Source organism: Bos mutus, chromosome 15, assembly GCF_027580195.1.
Source record: "Bos mutus isolate GX-2022 chromosome 15, NWIPB_WYAK_1.1, whole genome shotgun sequence".
NCBI classification, from domain to species: Eukaryota; Metazoa; Chordata; class Mammalia; order Artiodactyla; family Bovidae; genus Bos; species Bos mutus.
In genome coordinates, this window is record NC_091631.1 from 4971257 (window position 1) to 4988359 (window position 17103).

The 17103-nt window shown below is 47.1% G+C and overlaps 1 protein-coding gene across 37 annotated transcripts in view; it reads right to left on the reverse strand.

Annotated features, from left to right (window-relative positions):
- MADD (MAP kinase activating death domain) overlaps nt 1-17103 on the reverse strand; it is a 41544-nt gene that overhangs the window by 6775 nt on the left and 17666 nt on the right. For 12 of the 37 annotated variants that reach the window (XR_011466997.1, XM_070383363.1, XM_070383390.1 and 9 more), the window contains 10 exons: nt 16837-17043; nt 14042-14142; nt 12962-13045; nt 12457-12615; nt 9627-9735; nt 9281-9343; nt 8921-9041; nt 8713-8818; nt 7907-8017; nt 5396-5503 (listed from right to left, as the gene is read on the reverse strand). Coding sequence is in view for 36 of the 37 variants with exons in the window: in XM_070383363.1 (XP_070239464.1) it covers nt 5396-5503; nt 7907-8017; nt 8713-8818; nt 8921-9041; nt 9281-9343; nt 9627-9735; nt 12457-12615; nt 12962-13045; nt 14042-14142; nt 16837-17043 (1169 nt within the window). In the remaining variant the exon portion in view is untranslated. The remainder of the gene's footprint in view (nt 1-5395; nt 5504-7906; nt 8018-8712; nt 8819-8920; nt 9042-9280; nt 9344-9626; nt 9736-12456; nt 12616-12961; nt 13046-14041; nt 14143-16836; nt 17044-17103) is intronic. The other 25 variants (XM_070383392.1, XM_070383389.1, XM_070383382.1 and 22 more) reach the window with 5 other exon arrangements.

Consider the following 17103-nt stretch of genomic DNA (forward strand, 5'->3'; position numbering starts at 1 on the left):
AGACCCTGAACGGCTGGGCACGCGTCCACCGGAAGGGTTGCTGGCAAGGGGAGAGGCCAATGAGAGGAACTCGTGGGCCCGGAAGGAGGCCCGCACCTCACCTCAGGGTCGACTGCCTCTCACACGTTCTGGAGATAAGTGCGGAGGCCATCTCCCGCCTCTACCTTTCAATCTTAGGAATCATCTCTTTAGTGATGGGGCACAAAGGCAGGGGACTGGGGCAGACTTAACCCAGGAGGAAAAAAAAGCGACATGAACACATTTCCTAATCTTGGCTCAACTCCAGTTCTGCATAGATTCTTCTCAAAAATTAATTACACAGTGACACGTGGACACTGCTTAATGCAATAATAAAAAACTATCCAGCACAGGATGGTATAAATTAAAGGCCAAGTTCTCCTCCACAGAGTTCCTCTTTCTTGCTCAACGTTCTCCCACAGGCCAATGAATATGTCCATCTGCCTTCAGTTATGGAGGAGGCAGTTCAGCACCATGGGTAAGAACACCGGTCTAAGATCTGACTGCCTGGGTTTACATTCCGGCTATCACCTTACTTAGCTGTGTCACCTTAAGCAAGTTAATCCGTGTCTGTATGTCCTCATGTATAAGATGGGGACAGCTATAACTTCATGGAGTTACTGTGAAGATTAAGTAAGTTAATGTGCATAAAATTCTCAGAATAAAGCCAGGCACATAGAAAGTACCCAAGAGTCAGCTGCTATACCAATGATACAACTGTGATGTAGGAAACAGAATAATAATTCTGACGACCATTCTGATGGTCCTCAAACGTTCCTGCATAGGAGACTTGTCTTCCTGAGTCCTGACCTTGCTCTGTGTTGGTGTCACACTGGCAGCACCTCAAACTCATCCTGGACTCCACATCTCTTGGGCAGCTCCTCCCTCTAAGCTCCCTGAGTAACTGGCATTTCTGTCCCCCCAGCTGCCTGAGCCAGGAAAGAAGGTGTGATGTGAGACCCCACCATTCTGCCCCAAACACCCCAGGACACTCTTCCCCTCCCCTACTCCAGCCATTAAGTTCTAACTCTTCTTCAAGTCTTAAGCGCAAAGATCACTTCTGGGCATCACCCACAACGCCCAGGCCCTCTGCTGTGTATCCTCATGACATCTGCCCCCCAGAAATCTCTCATAATGCTCATTATCCTTTAGGACACTGGGTGTTTAATTACCTGACTTTCCCAATGGCTTATCAACCCTATAAGGGCAACAGAGACCTACCTCCCTGATTCACTACTGTAACCCCAAAGCCAGCAAAGCCAGCAGAGTGCCTGGCTGTAATGTGTGCTCCCTAAAAACTGGGTGAAAGAATAAGGAACACACGACTATCAGTTTAATCTACCTACATAAGACTTTACTGGAGTTCAAAAGCCCAAGGAAGAAAAGGGCCAGAGTAGCTGAGTGGGAATTTAGAAACTTGAATTCTACTGTAGCTGAACTCTGTGCTTCTCTTGATCTGAAAGATGGAGAGAACTACTCTGCTTTGCATAACCCTTTAAGAACATCATGTAGGGCCTTCCCTGGTGGTAGAGTGGATAAAAAGCAGCCTGCCAATGCAGGGGACATGGGTTCGAGCCCTGGTCCGGGAAGATTCCACATGCCTCGGAGCAACTAAGCCCGTGCGCCTAGAGCCTGTGCTCTGCGACAAAAGAGAAGCCACTGCCATGAGGAGCAGCCCTCGCTCGCTGCAACTAGAGCGAGGCCATACAGAAACAAAGACCCAGAGCAGCCGAAAACAACTGATTTTAAAAGAACGGTGGGGAAAAGACACTGAGAAGAATACACAATTTCTAGGCTAGAGACACAAAGGTAGCGACGTGTCACACTCGTCAGTGCTGGGGGAGGGGTAACTGGTGTAGTCTTTGGGATGGCAATGGCAAAATCTATCAAACTGTAAACGTACCCAGTGGACACCTGTGTCTGTATGGCTGTGCCCCTCTGCTGTCCACCCAAAACTACCACAACATCATTAACTGGTTGCACTCCAGTGCAAAATGAAAAGCTTTTAAAAAGTTGTAAACATATGTAAGCTTGATCCAGAAATGTCTTTTTTTTTAATTAATTTTTATTGGCGTATAGTCGCTTTACTAATGCTGTGTTAGTTTCTGCTGTACAGCAAAGTCAATCATCTGTAGGTATAGATCTACCCCCTCTTTCTTGGATTTCCTTCCCATTTAGATCACCGCAAGCATTGAGTTCCCTGTGTTACACAGTAGGCTCTCCTTAGTCATCTATCTTATACATAGTTTGACCCAGAAATTTCACACCAAGAATCTATCCTGTAGAAATTCTCATGTGACTGTGCGAAGATTTATGTTCAAGGATGACCAGTTAATCCTTGTTAAAAAAAAAAAAAAAGAAAAAGTGGGAGGGACTAGTTAAATACATCATGGCACATCCAGAGAAAACCTAACGGTTGAGCCTCCATTTAAAAAAGACAGATTTCTATAATATGGAGACATACTATCAATATATCTATGATACATTAAGTGAAAAAAGTCAAATTATATAATAATATTTGTAATCTGGTATCACTTTTAGAAACACTGAAATAAAATTCCATAGTAAGCTGTATTCAAACAAATACGCATTTTTTTTAAAATCTGAAGGGATTCACACCAAATTCTCTAACAGTGGTTACCTCTGAGACATGGCATTGGCAGGAAGTGAAAGAAAATTTTTACTTTTTACTTAATTCACTTCTACATGGTTTGAAACATTTCCAGCATATACTCTTACTTTTGTAATTAAGATAACAGGTAATAAAGGTGATTTTTAAAAAGTCTTTGCAAATTGTTATCCAGCTGATCACACAGCCAGCAGCCTGTGCTGAGAACGGTTAACTCCGATAGCCTCACAGTAGCCAGGCGCTGACAGAGTGAGCGCGGTACCCATGCTTTGCAGTACAAGGCGGAGCATCTATGAGTTGACAGAACCACCCCAAGCTCCACCGCCCTTGTCTGAGGCTCCTTGTACAGTGGTGGGAGTGGGTCCTACACGTCAGAGAATCCTCTTTAGAAATTTACTCTGCTGCAGGTGTCTGAAGTAGCCCTCAGCTCCAACAGGCACTCAGACAAATTCTATCACTTCAAGGGGACATGAACACAACAGCCTTCTGAGCTGCATCACATGTAAGTTTCTGCTGCAGAGCAGACACCCCCCCAATGTTTGCTAGATTACCTCTTCAAAAAGCTGTGACTGTGAAAATCAAATTTGACTGAACCAAAAGGCAACAGGGTGTTAGCTAATCTCACTGCTTTACAGAGGAGCTTTACTTGGCCCCTAAAAGTACTGAGAAAGAATCTTAGCCATTTTAGAATTAAAAACACAGAAATGAAGAAAACGTGGCCAACTTCCTTCATAATACTGGATTAAGAAAGGATTTTTATAGCTATGACTTAAAATCCAGAAGCCAGAAAATAAACGACTAATTAATTCAACTACAAAAACAGTTAAAAAAAATTCTGCACGACAAAAAATACCATAAATCAGAAAACTAATGCAGAGCAGAGGCCAGATTCCCACGTGTGAACCCTCTGACCACAAGCAGGGAGCTGACCATACGAGGCGACCACCTAGTCTTCTGAAATACTGAAACCACAACTGAACAAACCTCCAGACTGAACCGCCAGTGTGCACAAGCACAAGTGACAGAGAAACAGGCTACACGACATAAGGAGATGCGGCCAGCAAAACCGAAAAGGGAAGATGGCCCCTCCACAGGCCTATGCTCTCCAACAAAACAAACAGCAACACGAAGAGAAACTGGATGCTAAGACATACTTTAGAGTCACAGCAACCAAAACTATAAATGCATTTTCTCTTTGACCCAGCTATCCCACTTCCGGGAACTCTTAGATGAAGCTTCCTTTCACGCATGAAATGAAGCAGGCACAGCATCACCCAGAGTCACACTACTAACAATATAAAAACCTGGGCGAAAACCAAGGGTGTATATATGCTGACTGGCGAAATAAAGTGCGGTCTAGTCACATGGTGGAACACCACACGGCTGTAAAAAGAATGAGAACATTCTTTTTCTACTGATACGGAAGATCTCCAGGATATGTTTAAGGAAAAAAAGAAAAAGGTTCAGATCAGCAGATATGAAGTGCTACCTTTATGTCTGTGGTGTTGGAGAAGACTCTTGAGAGTCCCTTGGACTGCAAGGAGATCCAACCAGTCCATCCTAAAGGAGATCAATCCTGAGTGTTCATTGGAACGACTGATATTGAAGCTGAAACTCCAATACTCTAGCCACCTGATGCGAAGAGCTTACTCATTGGAAAAGACCCTTTTGCTGGGAAAGATTGAAGGTGGGAGGAGAAGGAGACGACAGAGGATGAGATGATTGGATGGCATCACTGACTCAATGGACGTGAGTTTGGGTAAACTCTGGGAGTTGGTGATGGACAGGGAGGCCTGGCGTGCTGCAGTCCATGGGGTCGCAAAGAGTCAGACACGACTGAGCTAGTGAACTGAACCGAACCTTTATGTAAGAGTAGGAAAATAAGAATTTATGTTTATATTTTATTGTGTTTGCGTAGAAAACCACTGGAGGACATAAAGTGGTTATAAATAAAAGTGGTTGCCTACGAGAGGAAGGGGTGAGGTGGTTGGAAAACCGAGTGGAAGGGGATAAGAATGAGACAAGACTTGCCAGTGTATACCATTTCATGTTGTTCTGACTTATGGACAATGCGACCGTATCATCTACTCAATCTATATGTAAAAGACAAGACAGGGAATCGTCTATTACATTACTTATTTGCATAAGAGCCTGACAATTAATCCATCTAGTCAAGGCTATGGTTTTTCCAGTAGTCATGTATGGATGTGAGAGTTGGACTATAAAGAAAGCTGAATGCTGAAGAATTGATGCTTTTGAACTGTGGTGTTGGAGAAGACTTTTGAGAATCCCTTGGACTGCAAGGATGTCCAACCAGTCCATCCTAAAGGAGATCAGTCCTGGGTGTTCATTGGAAGGACTGATGTTGAAGCTGAAACTCCAATCCTTTGGCCACCTGATGCGAAGAACTGACTCACTGGAAAAGACCCTTATGCTGGGAAAGATTGAAGGTGGGAGGAAAAGGGGATGACAGAGGATGAGATGGTTGGATGGCATCACTGACTCAGTGGACATGGATTTGAGTTAACTCCGGGAGTTGGTGATGGACAGGGAAGCCTGGCGTGCTGTAGTTCACGGGGTCTCAGAGTCGGACACGACTAAGCGACTGAACTGAACTGAAAATTAATGATAAATGGACCATGAAAATGAATAAGTGGGGAAAAATATTCTGGCATCCGTTCTAGGAGTTTCTTGTGACTTTCAAATGACTTTCAAATGTCCCTCTGGGCATGAACCAGCAGCACCTACCTCCATGAAAAAGATATCTCCATTCGTGTCTGTCCCTGCATGTACCACGAATGTCTGCTTCTTCATGTGCCGGCTGCCACTGGACCGGATGGAGAGATCGCGTCCATTCTGAGGAAAGAGAGATCCTTCAGCGACATCCGAGCTTCCCTCTCATAGAGCAGTCTGGGCCCAGAATCCCCCATTCAGCAATTCAATTCCTATCGGTCTCCTCAGAGAAGCGCCATCTGCTGGCCACTGACCACCATGGACGTGTTCACAAACTTCTTGGTCTCAGGATTCTTCTAACATTATTGATGACCCCCAAGAGCTTATGTTTTTGTGAGTTAAATTTATAGATATTTACCATATTAGAAATTATCATTGACAAAAGTTTTAAGTTTTTATTAATTCATTTAAAGTGTTAGTCGCACAGTCGTGTCCAACTCTTCGTGACCCCCACAGATTGCACAGGCTGCCAGGCTCCTCTGTCCATGGAATTCTCCAGGCAAGAATACTGGAGTGGATAGGCATTCCCTTCTCCAGGGGATCTTCCCCAACCCCAGGGATTGAACCTGGGTCTCTCACATTGCAGGCAGATTCTTTACCTGAGCCATCAGGGAAACCCAATTCATTTAAAAGGAATTAGTAATTCATTAATAAGGTGGTGCAAGTGGTAAAGAATATGCCCGCCAATGCAGAAGACACAAGGGATGCGGGTTTGATCCCTGGGTCGGGAAGATCTCCTGGAGGAGGAAATAGGCAACCCACTCCAGTATTCTTGCCTAGGAAATCTCATGGACAGAGGCCTGGGCTACTGTCCATGGGGTCGCAAAGAGCTGGACACGACTGAGCGACTAGGTACAAGAGTGCAACAATAAATCCACTGCATGGTAATATACATAACATATACTTTTCAAATAACTATATCTCTCAGAACAAAAAAAAGTGAAGAGCAGCATTATTTTGCATTTTTGCAAGTTTCATTAATGTTTGGCTTATTAAAAAATAGTTGCATTCTCATATCTGCTTCTACATTCAATCCATTGTGACATGTTGCTTTGGCAGAGGTATATTAAAGACAACCTGACTTCAAAGATATCTATCTGGAAAAGGGAGGAGTATTCTACCAGGCTTTCCATATGTATATGTATATTCTTCTCTGATGCTGTACCAGAACCTCAAGTAGTTTCTTAAGCTTAGTTGCAATGTGGGATCTGAAAACACATCAGTGAACACTTTGTACTTTGCTACAGTGCAATCCATTTGTATGCTTGACACTTGGAGTTACACTTGGAGTGGTTAGTTGAATTTTCAACACCACACATTGAGCATCTGGAAAATACTGGTTTTTCAAGTTATGAAGCTCTTTCAAGTGCTGACACATTTCATGACATAATATAAAAAAAATCACATTCATTAATTCCATCACCAATCTTACTAGAAAAGTCTTTAAAATACTGGGAAGCTTTGAGCACAAAAGTCTGCTGAGAAAAATAAATAAATAAATAAATAAAGTCTGCTGAGTACCCAAGTCCAAACAATGATAGTTTGTTAGTCATTCTTTCAAGTGAAAATGATGTCCCATAAACAAAGCTGCCAGTTCACCGTGCAGCTAAAATTGTCACAAACTGCTTTTCCTCCAAATGATCATTGCATTTTGGTTTGCGGCAGAAATGCTCTATGTGTATTTCTCATTTTGCCACACAGAATGTTAGGAAGATGTATCATCAATAGTCAGATTTAAGAAAACTGATGATTTTAACTGCTTCATCGAGGACACTCGCAAGTCAACTGGCTTTTCATTTTCTTCCTAACCGAGAGAGTACAGAGGTGGGGCCGCCAGCATGCTTTGGTGCCACTGTCTACACTGCGTTAAGGCACCAGCGGTTTTTACCCACTACTGCTTCTGAACCATTAGTGTGCATGTCAACCCAGTGAAAAAGGAAATAACATCTCAGTATTGTCAAGAAAACAGTATTCACCTTGTGGATCCACAAGGGTCCACAGACCACACAGATGCTGAAAAGGCTGCACTGGGACGGTTTCAGTGCAGAGACTCCTATCACAGAACAGAAGGGCAAACGCCTCATCTAGAGGCCAAGCCCTATGTTCAGAACTGCTGCTGCTGCTAAGTCACTTCAGTCGTGTCCGACTCTGTGCAACCCTATAGACGGCAGCTCACCAGGCTCCCCCGTCCCTGGGATTCTCCAGACAAGAACACTGGAGTGGGTTGCCATTTCCTTCTCCAATGCATGAAAGTGAAAAGAGAAAGTGAAGTCGCTCAGTCGTGTCCGACTCTTAGCGACCCCATGGACTGTAGCCCACCAGGCTCCTCCATCCATGGGATTTTCCAGGCAAGAGTACTGGAGAGGGTGCCATTGCCTTCTCCGATGTTCAGAACTAGGAATTCTGAAAACATCTGAGCCAAGAAATGAGCTACAGGGAAGCCTCTCCGTTAGGCCTCGGGGCCCACGCCTAGGCAGCTGACCAGTGCGATGGAAGGAGCCTGAAGAATGGCTGAGACGTGCTCACCAGGTTGGCCAGCTGGTCAAGGACTTCATTGATTTGCTGACTGTACACAAGCCCAATATGGGACTTTCCCATCAGGCGCCTCACCTTCTTCCGGATGTCATTCTTATTTACCTGGAAAGCCAAAACAGAACCTCAATAACCAAGAGTGACTGCAGGGTATTCTCTCCACTGGATCAACTCATGTCTTCACATTAAGAGAGGCCGGGAGAACAGGCGGAGGAAAAACTCAGGAACTCATTCTCAAAACAACTCTCTTCTACCCACCAGGTCCTTTCAGAACAGGACTCTTCTACTTGGGAACACAGTTCTCTCCCACCGCTATAAAAACCAAATATAACCAAGTCAAACTAGAATCTGCCATTCACTGCTTTTCCAATGAGTAGTGCTTTTTACATCCACGGGAAAGTCAATATGATGAAGGACTAGTGCTGAAAAGTAAATTCTGAACATCCTTTCTAAGGTTTCAGAATCTACTACTTGAAAAAACATTCTCTTTCCACTGAATCCTCTGGGGAGTTCGACAGGCATCCTAAAAATATTCAGCAAAGGAAGCCCACTTAAAATTCAAAAGAAACAAACAGCACACCGTCATCCCTCACCTTTACAGCACTCCCCAGCTGTACAGCAGCCTGGCTGCTTCAGGGAAGGGGATAAATGAGCTGCAGAGAGGCCTCGGACCTTCAGTGAGGAAGAGGGCCCTAGCAGGACGCCCTGACTGCTTCCCGACTGCCCCAGGATCCAGGCAACAGGAACAAGCCTTGTCCTCAGCATTGGCAGTAGCTGGATGTAAGCAGAACTGACACTACCTTCATCAGCAGCATGTACGAGATGAGGTTGTGCAAGAGTGTGGCCAGCAGACGGTCTTCATCGTCCTCCAGGCGCTTCCGGTCGTGTTCTCCCAGGGACAGGTACCTGAACGGGAGACCAGGACACGTCAGCCCCCAGGTGGGAGGATGCAGAATTAACGGGGAAGGGGCCAAATTTGCCTTTTCCAAGGGTTTATAGACCTCACACCTGTCTATCATTTCCTGGGGACCCTGGTCCATGCCCATTCCTTCTCTCTCCAACATCACGGCATCTAAGAACGCGTCTTCCCAGAACTGCATTTGGTCCCATAAAGTAGAACGCTCTTTGCCTGTGTGGAAGAGAGGGTTTCTTAGTGGCTTATATAACATATAAAGAAGGCGGCTGCCAAACTAAGATAAAGAGTAACTTCCAGCAAAGAAGGGAGTCTTTACAAATTCCAGAGCAAAGGAAACATCAGACTCGCCACCCCAGATGCAGCATTCCTGCCACCAGCCCCGGCTGCCTCCAAGTGAGGCCCAGCCCCTCCCGAGGAGGAGGGATGAACAGCACACACAGAAGGGTGGTTACTTATAGAAAAGGTCTCCATAGCAGCGTCCTCTAACTGGTCCCACATCGATCCTTTGTCCCTTCCTGCCAGTTTGTGAGCAGGAAGGACCATGGTAGCAAGGAAGTAAAAGAAGACAGAAAGATAGAGACTGTTGATTAATACTGGACTTCAGTCTCTCCTAGCGTTCTCCCACTGCCTTCCTCTCTCCAGACCCAGACAGTCGCCGGCTTCAGATATAAAAATGCCCTTTCATGTCCGCACTGAGATCAGCCAATGGCCACGCAGCTACTTGTCCGGTGCCACCCTCTTCCCTGGCTGAAGCCTGCTTCCTTCCTGTGCAAGAGGCCTTCTCGGTCTGTTTCTCACCTAGGAGTCCCTCGTAGAGGTAGACTCGCTGGCTGACGTCTTCAGAAAAGCGAACTGGGCTGCCCACCAGCTTCTCCTTCACACTTGGCTTCAAGCTATGGGCTTTACCCTAGACAGGAGAGACAACAGGTCAGCTGCCGAAGCACCAAGGGACAGGCGCAAAGGAAACCAAGCAGCTTATAAAAGAGGCTCACACACTGGCCACCATCATTAGCCACATGTATTCCAGTAGCCCTGCCTTTGCCACTCTGCTCACTTCAAACAGAAGTCACTCTGGGACTTCCCTGGTGGTCCAGTGGTTAAGAATCCACTTGCCAATGCAGGGGACACGGGTTTGATCCCTGGTCTGGGTAGAATCCACATGCCACGGGGCAACTAAGCCCGTGCTCCCTAAAGCCCATGCACTGCAACTAGAGAAAAAGCCTTCACTCAGCAAAGACCCAGCACAGCCAAAAATAAATAAAAGAAACTTTTTTAAAAAAGAAGTCAATCTGATAAAACTGCTTTCGGTTACTGCCTCCCGAAACAGGTAATCGACCTTTCATTTTTACTTATTTTTACCTCCTTTCATTTCTATAAGACTCTTTGCTCTTAAAAATTAGACAAATTCTCTGTAGCAGCGTGACACAGAGAAAGAACACTGGGTTTAAACTGAGAATGACCAAGAATCAGATTCCTGCCTCTTGCTAGCTATGTGATCTTTGGTACAAAACTTTTTAGCTTATAGAACAGTCTTATGGACTCTGTTGGAGAGGGAGAGGGTGGGAAGATTTGGGAGAATGGCATTGAAACATGTATAATATCATGTATGAAACGAGTTGCCAGTCCAGGTTAGATGCACGATACTGGATGCTTGGGGCTGGTGCACTGGGACAACCCAGAGGGATGGTATGGGGAGGGAGGAGGGAGGAGGGTTCAGGATGGGGAACACATATATACCTGTGGCGGAGTCATTTCAATATTTGGCAAAACTAATACAATATTGTAAAGTTTAAAAATAAAAAAATAAAAAAAAAACTTTTTAGCTTCTCAGACTCATTTTCTTCATCTGTAAAAGGAAGGTTATAATACCCACTCAACAAGACTATTCCAGGGATAAAATGAGAAAAGACATATAAATCACTCAGTGTCTGGCACACGTGCGTGCACTAAGTTGCTTCAGTTGTGTCCAGGCTCCTCTGTCCATGGGATTCTCTAGGCAAGAACACTGGAGTGGTTGCCACGCCCTCCTCCAGGGGGACTCTTTCCAACTCCCACGTCTCATACGCCTCCTGCACCGACAGGCAGGCTCTTTACCCCTGGCGCATGGCTGGTGTTTGACAAATGTTAATGTTTTCTCTCTTACCATCTCTTAGAAATATCTTCCCACATAAAAACAGCACTTTATCTGCCATTTGCACATTAGGCTTTCTGTTCATTTGGGAAAGATTTTTAGCTGGGGAAGGGGTAGCTCTCACACCCATTTCACAACACGTGAGGCAGCACAAGCAGAGAAGCCACTGATCAGAGGCTCCTGGGCAATAAATGCCTGATGAGTGTGTCCAAACGCCACTGCCTGGTTCACGGCCAAAGACTTCGTTCAGGGAACCGTATTAACTTAATATAATGCCATTTCTTGCCAAAGCAGCCTATTTTTTTGAGCCAAGAAATTTAGGTAACTGCTCTCGGCAACTCAACCGCAGGAAGCGCCCTCGCCCAGAAGCACAGGACAAGTAAGAATCTGTCCCGGGAAGGTGCCAGGAAAGGGAGGCCACAGCTGAGCGGCTTCTTGCAAGACAGCTACGGCACAGCATGTACCTCAGCTTCCAGAACAGAAGCACACTAGAAGGATTTAAGATGCTCTTAATTAAAAGGGTCTGTTTAGACTCAGGGCAAGTTACAGTGCATGAGTTTGAATGGCTCTGGTGCCTACCCCTACCCCCCACTCTGGGATATCACTGGCTCTGTCAGAAGCAGGGCTACACAAGGCCCTGGGGTGGGAGTGATCGCCAGGGCTGCATGATTTATTTCATTTAAACTTCCTCTCCCATTCTCCCCACAGACCAAAGATGAGGACCTCTGAGCTCAGGTGGAGAACACCCATCCTGAGCTCTGCCTAACCAAGTGGCGAGAGTGTCAGAACCCTTAACGCTGCCTGAGGATGCCTGTATACACTGCAGGGCAGTGTGTCTACAGACAGGGACTAAAAAGAACCCATTTAATTCCTACTGATCACTGGCTTACTGTATAACCTAGGGCAAGATCTTTTTTTTCCCCCTAAGGCTTTGTTTCCCTCACCTATCAGAAGAGATCAGTCATAGCAACATACAGAACTGCAAACTTGTTGAGAAGGGGAATCATGCCTTGTCACCCTTGATTCTTTCTTACAGAATCTGGCATTTAGTCAATCACTTAATAGACATTTATTCACAAAGGAAAGCTTCGAATACCTGTTAGGAACACACTAAAATGGAATGCTATTTTAAGGTGCTACACAAACAAAGCAGTGACCAGAATGAAAACAGGCTGACTGGGACAGAATGAGAGCTGCAGCTGCCCTGACACGGCCACAAAGGCATCACGTTGTTTATTTTAAGCGCAGGGGTTATTGCCACATAGGAGTCGAAGCCCTTATGTGACTGGGCAGGAAGCCTAACTCATCAATGATTCAGGAGAAGGTTCTGAAAGTCCTAGAGCATGGCACTGGATGACTCTGCAAAGAGCTAATTTAAGAAACATTTTCCTGAGGGTCAGATATATGAAGGTTATCCATGCCTGCCTTCCCTTTTGCCTCCTAACTGCCTCCTAAGTTTCAACCTTTTCTAACCTAGCCCCATCCCGTTGAGCTTACAAAGATGGCACTGGTGGCAGAGTTGGTCTCGATCTCGCTGTCAGACAAGGTGCCTCGAGAGCCTGCCAAGTAGGCGCTGCCCTCGCCGCCTGGGCCATCGCCCGCACTGCTGCTGAGGTCGCTGTCTGCTCCCAGGGTCTCTCCGGAGCTGTTGCTCACCTGCAAAAGAAGAAAGGCGGTAAGGGATCTCCCCCAGGGGTGCGTCCCAGAGATGCCAAGCTTCTTAGAGCCTTCTGCTGCCGTGAAGAAAAAAAAAAAGACCCAGCATCAAAGGCGTGTTAAGACAGCCTCTGGAAATACCTTCTTTATAAGATGAGGAGACGCCCTGGGTGAAATCTCAGGGTCTGAGCCCACGGACAAAGACCTACGACAGGGACACGTCTCCACCGAGAGAACCAAGCTGACTTGAGACTAAGAACAGCCTCCATAGGAGAGAGGAAACCCCCTTTTTCCAAAGGGCGACCCACACCCCGCCCACCAAGGTGCCAGCGTGGTGTTCCCCTACCACGGTGCTAACTTCAGAGTCCTGACTTGAGCTTCGGATCATCACAGCGGGACTCACACTGATGACAGAGTCTGGATCGGTCCTCTGAAATGAGACATGCGGACTCAGACACAGCAGGGAGGTGGCCCACCCATGCTCTGCTTCCCTAAGAAACACTGTATCTTCTTCCTCCTCCCATCCCCACCCTTCTGTTGTCATCCCCGGATAGGTCATGACAAATCAGCTCTTCTTCCTGAATATAAAATATGTAGGACTTACAGAATAAGAAAAACAACGAATGTAAAACAGATACACGCTTGCTACGGAAAATACATGAAAGAAATAAGGAGATTTAAAAAAAAAAGCCATAAACTTACCACCCACATTAATCACTGTTATTTAATCTTAGCAAACTTCCTTTCAGTCTTTTCTATGTATATTTTAAAAGTAAAATCTGATTCACACTGTATATGGCTTTGTAAACACTTTCCCATGTCACTAAATTTTTGAAAATAGTCATTAATGGATACTAATACTGCATTACATGCATGCTGCTGCTGCTGCTGCTAAGTCGTTTCTGTTGTGTCCGACTCTGTGTGACCCCATAGATGGCAGCCCACCAGGCTACCCTGTCCACAGGATCCTCTAGGCAAGAATACTGGAGTGGGTTGCCATTTCCTTCTCCATTACATGGATGCTGCTGCTGCTGCTAAGTCACTTCAGTCGTGTCCGATTCTGTGTCACCCCATAGATGGCAGCCCACCAAGCTATGCCGTCCCTGGGATTCTCCAGGCAAGAACACTGGAGTGGGTTGCCATTTCCTTCTCCAGTGCATTAAAGTAAAAAGTAAAAGTGAAGTCGCTCAGTCATGTCTGACTCTTTGCGACCCCATGGACTGAAGCCTACCAGGCTCCTCCATCCATGGGATTTTCCAGGCAAGAGTACTGGAGTGAGGTGCCATTGCCTTCTCCCACTTATTTCACCATTCCTCTGCGACTGGATATTCATGATGTTTCAAGGTTGTCTTTTTATTTTGGTCTTAAAGTATTCTGAGATAGCGAACTGTTAACACTCACGATTCTGAACAAGGTTGTCACAAACCTGGGAACCAGATGTCAGGCTCACACCACTGTCTGCGCTGACCTGGGACTTTTTCTCGTCGGTCTCACCAAGGTCAAAGGTGGGTTTGATTACTTCAGGCCCTGAGGAGGGGAAGACTTGTGTTACTCGGTATACAGGCTAGGGGCAGGCTGGCCAAGGGAGTGGGACAGAGGCACAGCCTGGTCCCAGACCTGTTCCGCGTGTCCCAGTCACCTTTCCAGGGACTGCCACTCACTCGGGCCCCACTGGAAGAAGTCCCAGATGCCTTAAGAACCAGGCAGGGAAAAATCAGACCTGGTCTCAAGGGGTTCTGCAGCCATCTTCTTAACTAGAGAAGACTCTGACTGCATCATCCTAAGGAGGAAAAGTTACACAGACAAACCACGCTCCACTGCACTCAGGGTCAGCGCTCCACCAGGGCCTGAGAGCCTTCAAGGGTCCCCCGGTCCCTGTGCTTTCCCATAAATACGTCTGAAGGGACCAGGGCAGGAGGAGCCAGGGAGACTAAAGAACACCAGCTGTCTCAGTGGACACTGCCCACCAACCCCCACAGCTTCTACGTCCAGGGTTAAAAGGCAACCCCGTCTTTCCCACCCATCCACAATGGTATGGCAGAAGGACAGAATGACAGAAAGCGAGAAAGCGTGCCTAGGCAAGCCACCAGAGAGTCGGGAAGCTGCAGACTCAACACGGAGGGACAGCAACCATCTCTGCCAACTGTGCCCACAGGCCTTCCAGTGGGTGCGGGAGATTCAGCCAATGAGGGGCGCTGAAATAGGCAAATGTTCTCCCCACCAACTCTGGGGCGACAGAGAACCCAGCCCTGGGGGCCTTTACGCAGCGGATGCCCTGATCACCGCCTGGTTTACCACAAGGGGAAGGGGCAGAAGCAGCCTACGAGCACATACCTAGGTGTCACACACCACCTACCTGCTTTCGTTCCAAATACCCCCCAAGAGCAAATTTGGGGTGGGGCTGACCAAGGGGGCCTGCCCCGACTGGGCCTGGGGAGTTGGCAGGTATGGGAGACTTGGGAACGGGAAGGGGCATTTGTTCCTTACTCTGTTTTTCCAAAGCTTTTTGCTTTTTCACTTCCTGGTGCTTGCTCCACAATTCTACCCCAGATGCAATGTAAGCAGGAGAGAAAGACAGAGAGAGTCAGAGGCTGGTCAGACAGATGAAATGGAAACCCCACCCACCCAAGCTGCTTCTGTCTCAGGCACAGGACTACAAATCAAGAGATCAAGAGAGATCTTCACTGAGGGGAAGGGGGGGGAACATCAAGAGCTCTAAAGCCTTCCCCCTGCCGCCCAGCTCAAGAACTAAATTCCTTTCCGCATCTCAATGCATCAGTAAAAATCCCTCCGAATGTCAGAGCCAGAGAAGCCTTTGATCAAGCTCCTTCATTCTGGTGCGAGGAGACTGATCCCAAAGAGGCTGAAACACTTGCTCAAGATCACATAACCCAGGGGAAACTTCTACCACACCGCGCTCTCTCTGCCAAATGAGCCAGGCAACAGCAAACTTTAAAGATTCCAGATCAGACAGATGATCACCTCGTGCAGCCAAAGGGCCCCAGAAGCATCAGCACAGATCTAGTGCTTCTCTGGACTGGACAGAGGCCACTTGTGCAGGCAGTTAGCATCCTTCCCTGTTGCTACCAAAAAACCCAACTTACCCTCAGAATCAGTGCCTGCCCTGCCAAAAGACCCATCTTAGCCAGTAGAGGTGGACAGAGATCCCTAAATGGTCAAGAAGAGCATCTTAGTGGGGGTAGAGAAGAGGAAATAGTCATCACAGCAATTCTTTTCTTGAAAGAACTTTAAAGTCTACTTGGTCCAATCTCCTCGCTTCCCAGGTGAGGAGATACAGACCCTGAAGGGAAGCGATCTGTCCAAAGTCATTTTCTTTTCTGGGGGCTGATCTAGGATTAAAACTCCAGATCTCCAGACTGGCGGGTCAGTATAGTTTCTAGAGCATCACAACAGGCTGGCTGCCTCTAGGAAAGTATTTTGCCGGCTAGAGAAGGCCAGTTTCCCGCTCCACATTACCATTTAAGGGGGTAAAAGTTATTGGCTCATGGATGTGGCAAAAACACGCTTCAGTTAGAAGCATGTTCCCCAGGGATCTAGAACCAGAAAAAGAGAGAGATACAATCTAGATGACTCCAGGTCAGGTGGGGAGTGAGTCAGACAGACGCCCCGAGAGCTCACCAAGGCACTGCCTCAGTGGGAACGGAGAAACACCACAAGTAGAGCGAACTCTAACACCAAGTCCAGTGAGGAAGAGCGGACTCAGAACTCTGGACCTCAAGGTCTAGAGCCCAGGGAGATGGGGTGGCCGGACATGCCCCAGAGGAGCAAGTCCGAGGGCAGTGTGATGCCTGGATGGGGGGGAAGCTGGCTGTAGAGACCCAAACCATCACAGTGTTACAGCCCAGAGATGCGTCCGTAAACTGCCTTATAGCTTCCAGGAACTCTCCACTAAGTGAAGCAATCCCGATGTCTATAAGAGAGGGAGGGAGGGGGAGTCCAGCTCAGACTCCGGCAGTAAGCTCCACTGGGCCCCCTAAACAAAACTTCCGCTCTTCCTTTAAGGCTCAGGTGAGGGTGACTGTAAACGAAACATCAGGGATAAAGAAGTATAAAGAATGGCCAGAATGGACACAAATCTGTCTCCCTGTCTGGAAAGCAAAGCGTGGGGAAGAGAGAGGCGGGATTCTGGATGGATTGAAAGGAGGCAGGGACACTGAAGAAGCCAGAACTCCTCCAGCACACTCAACACGTGATACACACCGATAGATGCCACAAAGTTCTCTTCCTTTAGACTTCTGGTGTCCAGTTCCTTGGGACTCTTTCCTGGGGCACTCGGTGCCAGAGGTCCCAGCTGGGGGACCCTCAGCTGTGCCATGGCCTTTGGGTCCCCCCGCCCAGCCAGGCCAGGATCCTTGCCGACTGGTGTACTGATGCTCTCTGTGGGACTTCTCTTCCGCTTGTCTGGTTCTGAGGAAAAGATGAAACACACGAAGAGGTCAAAAGAGACAGAGAGGACTTCCCTGACGG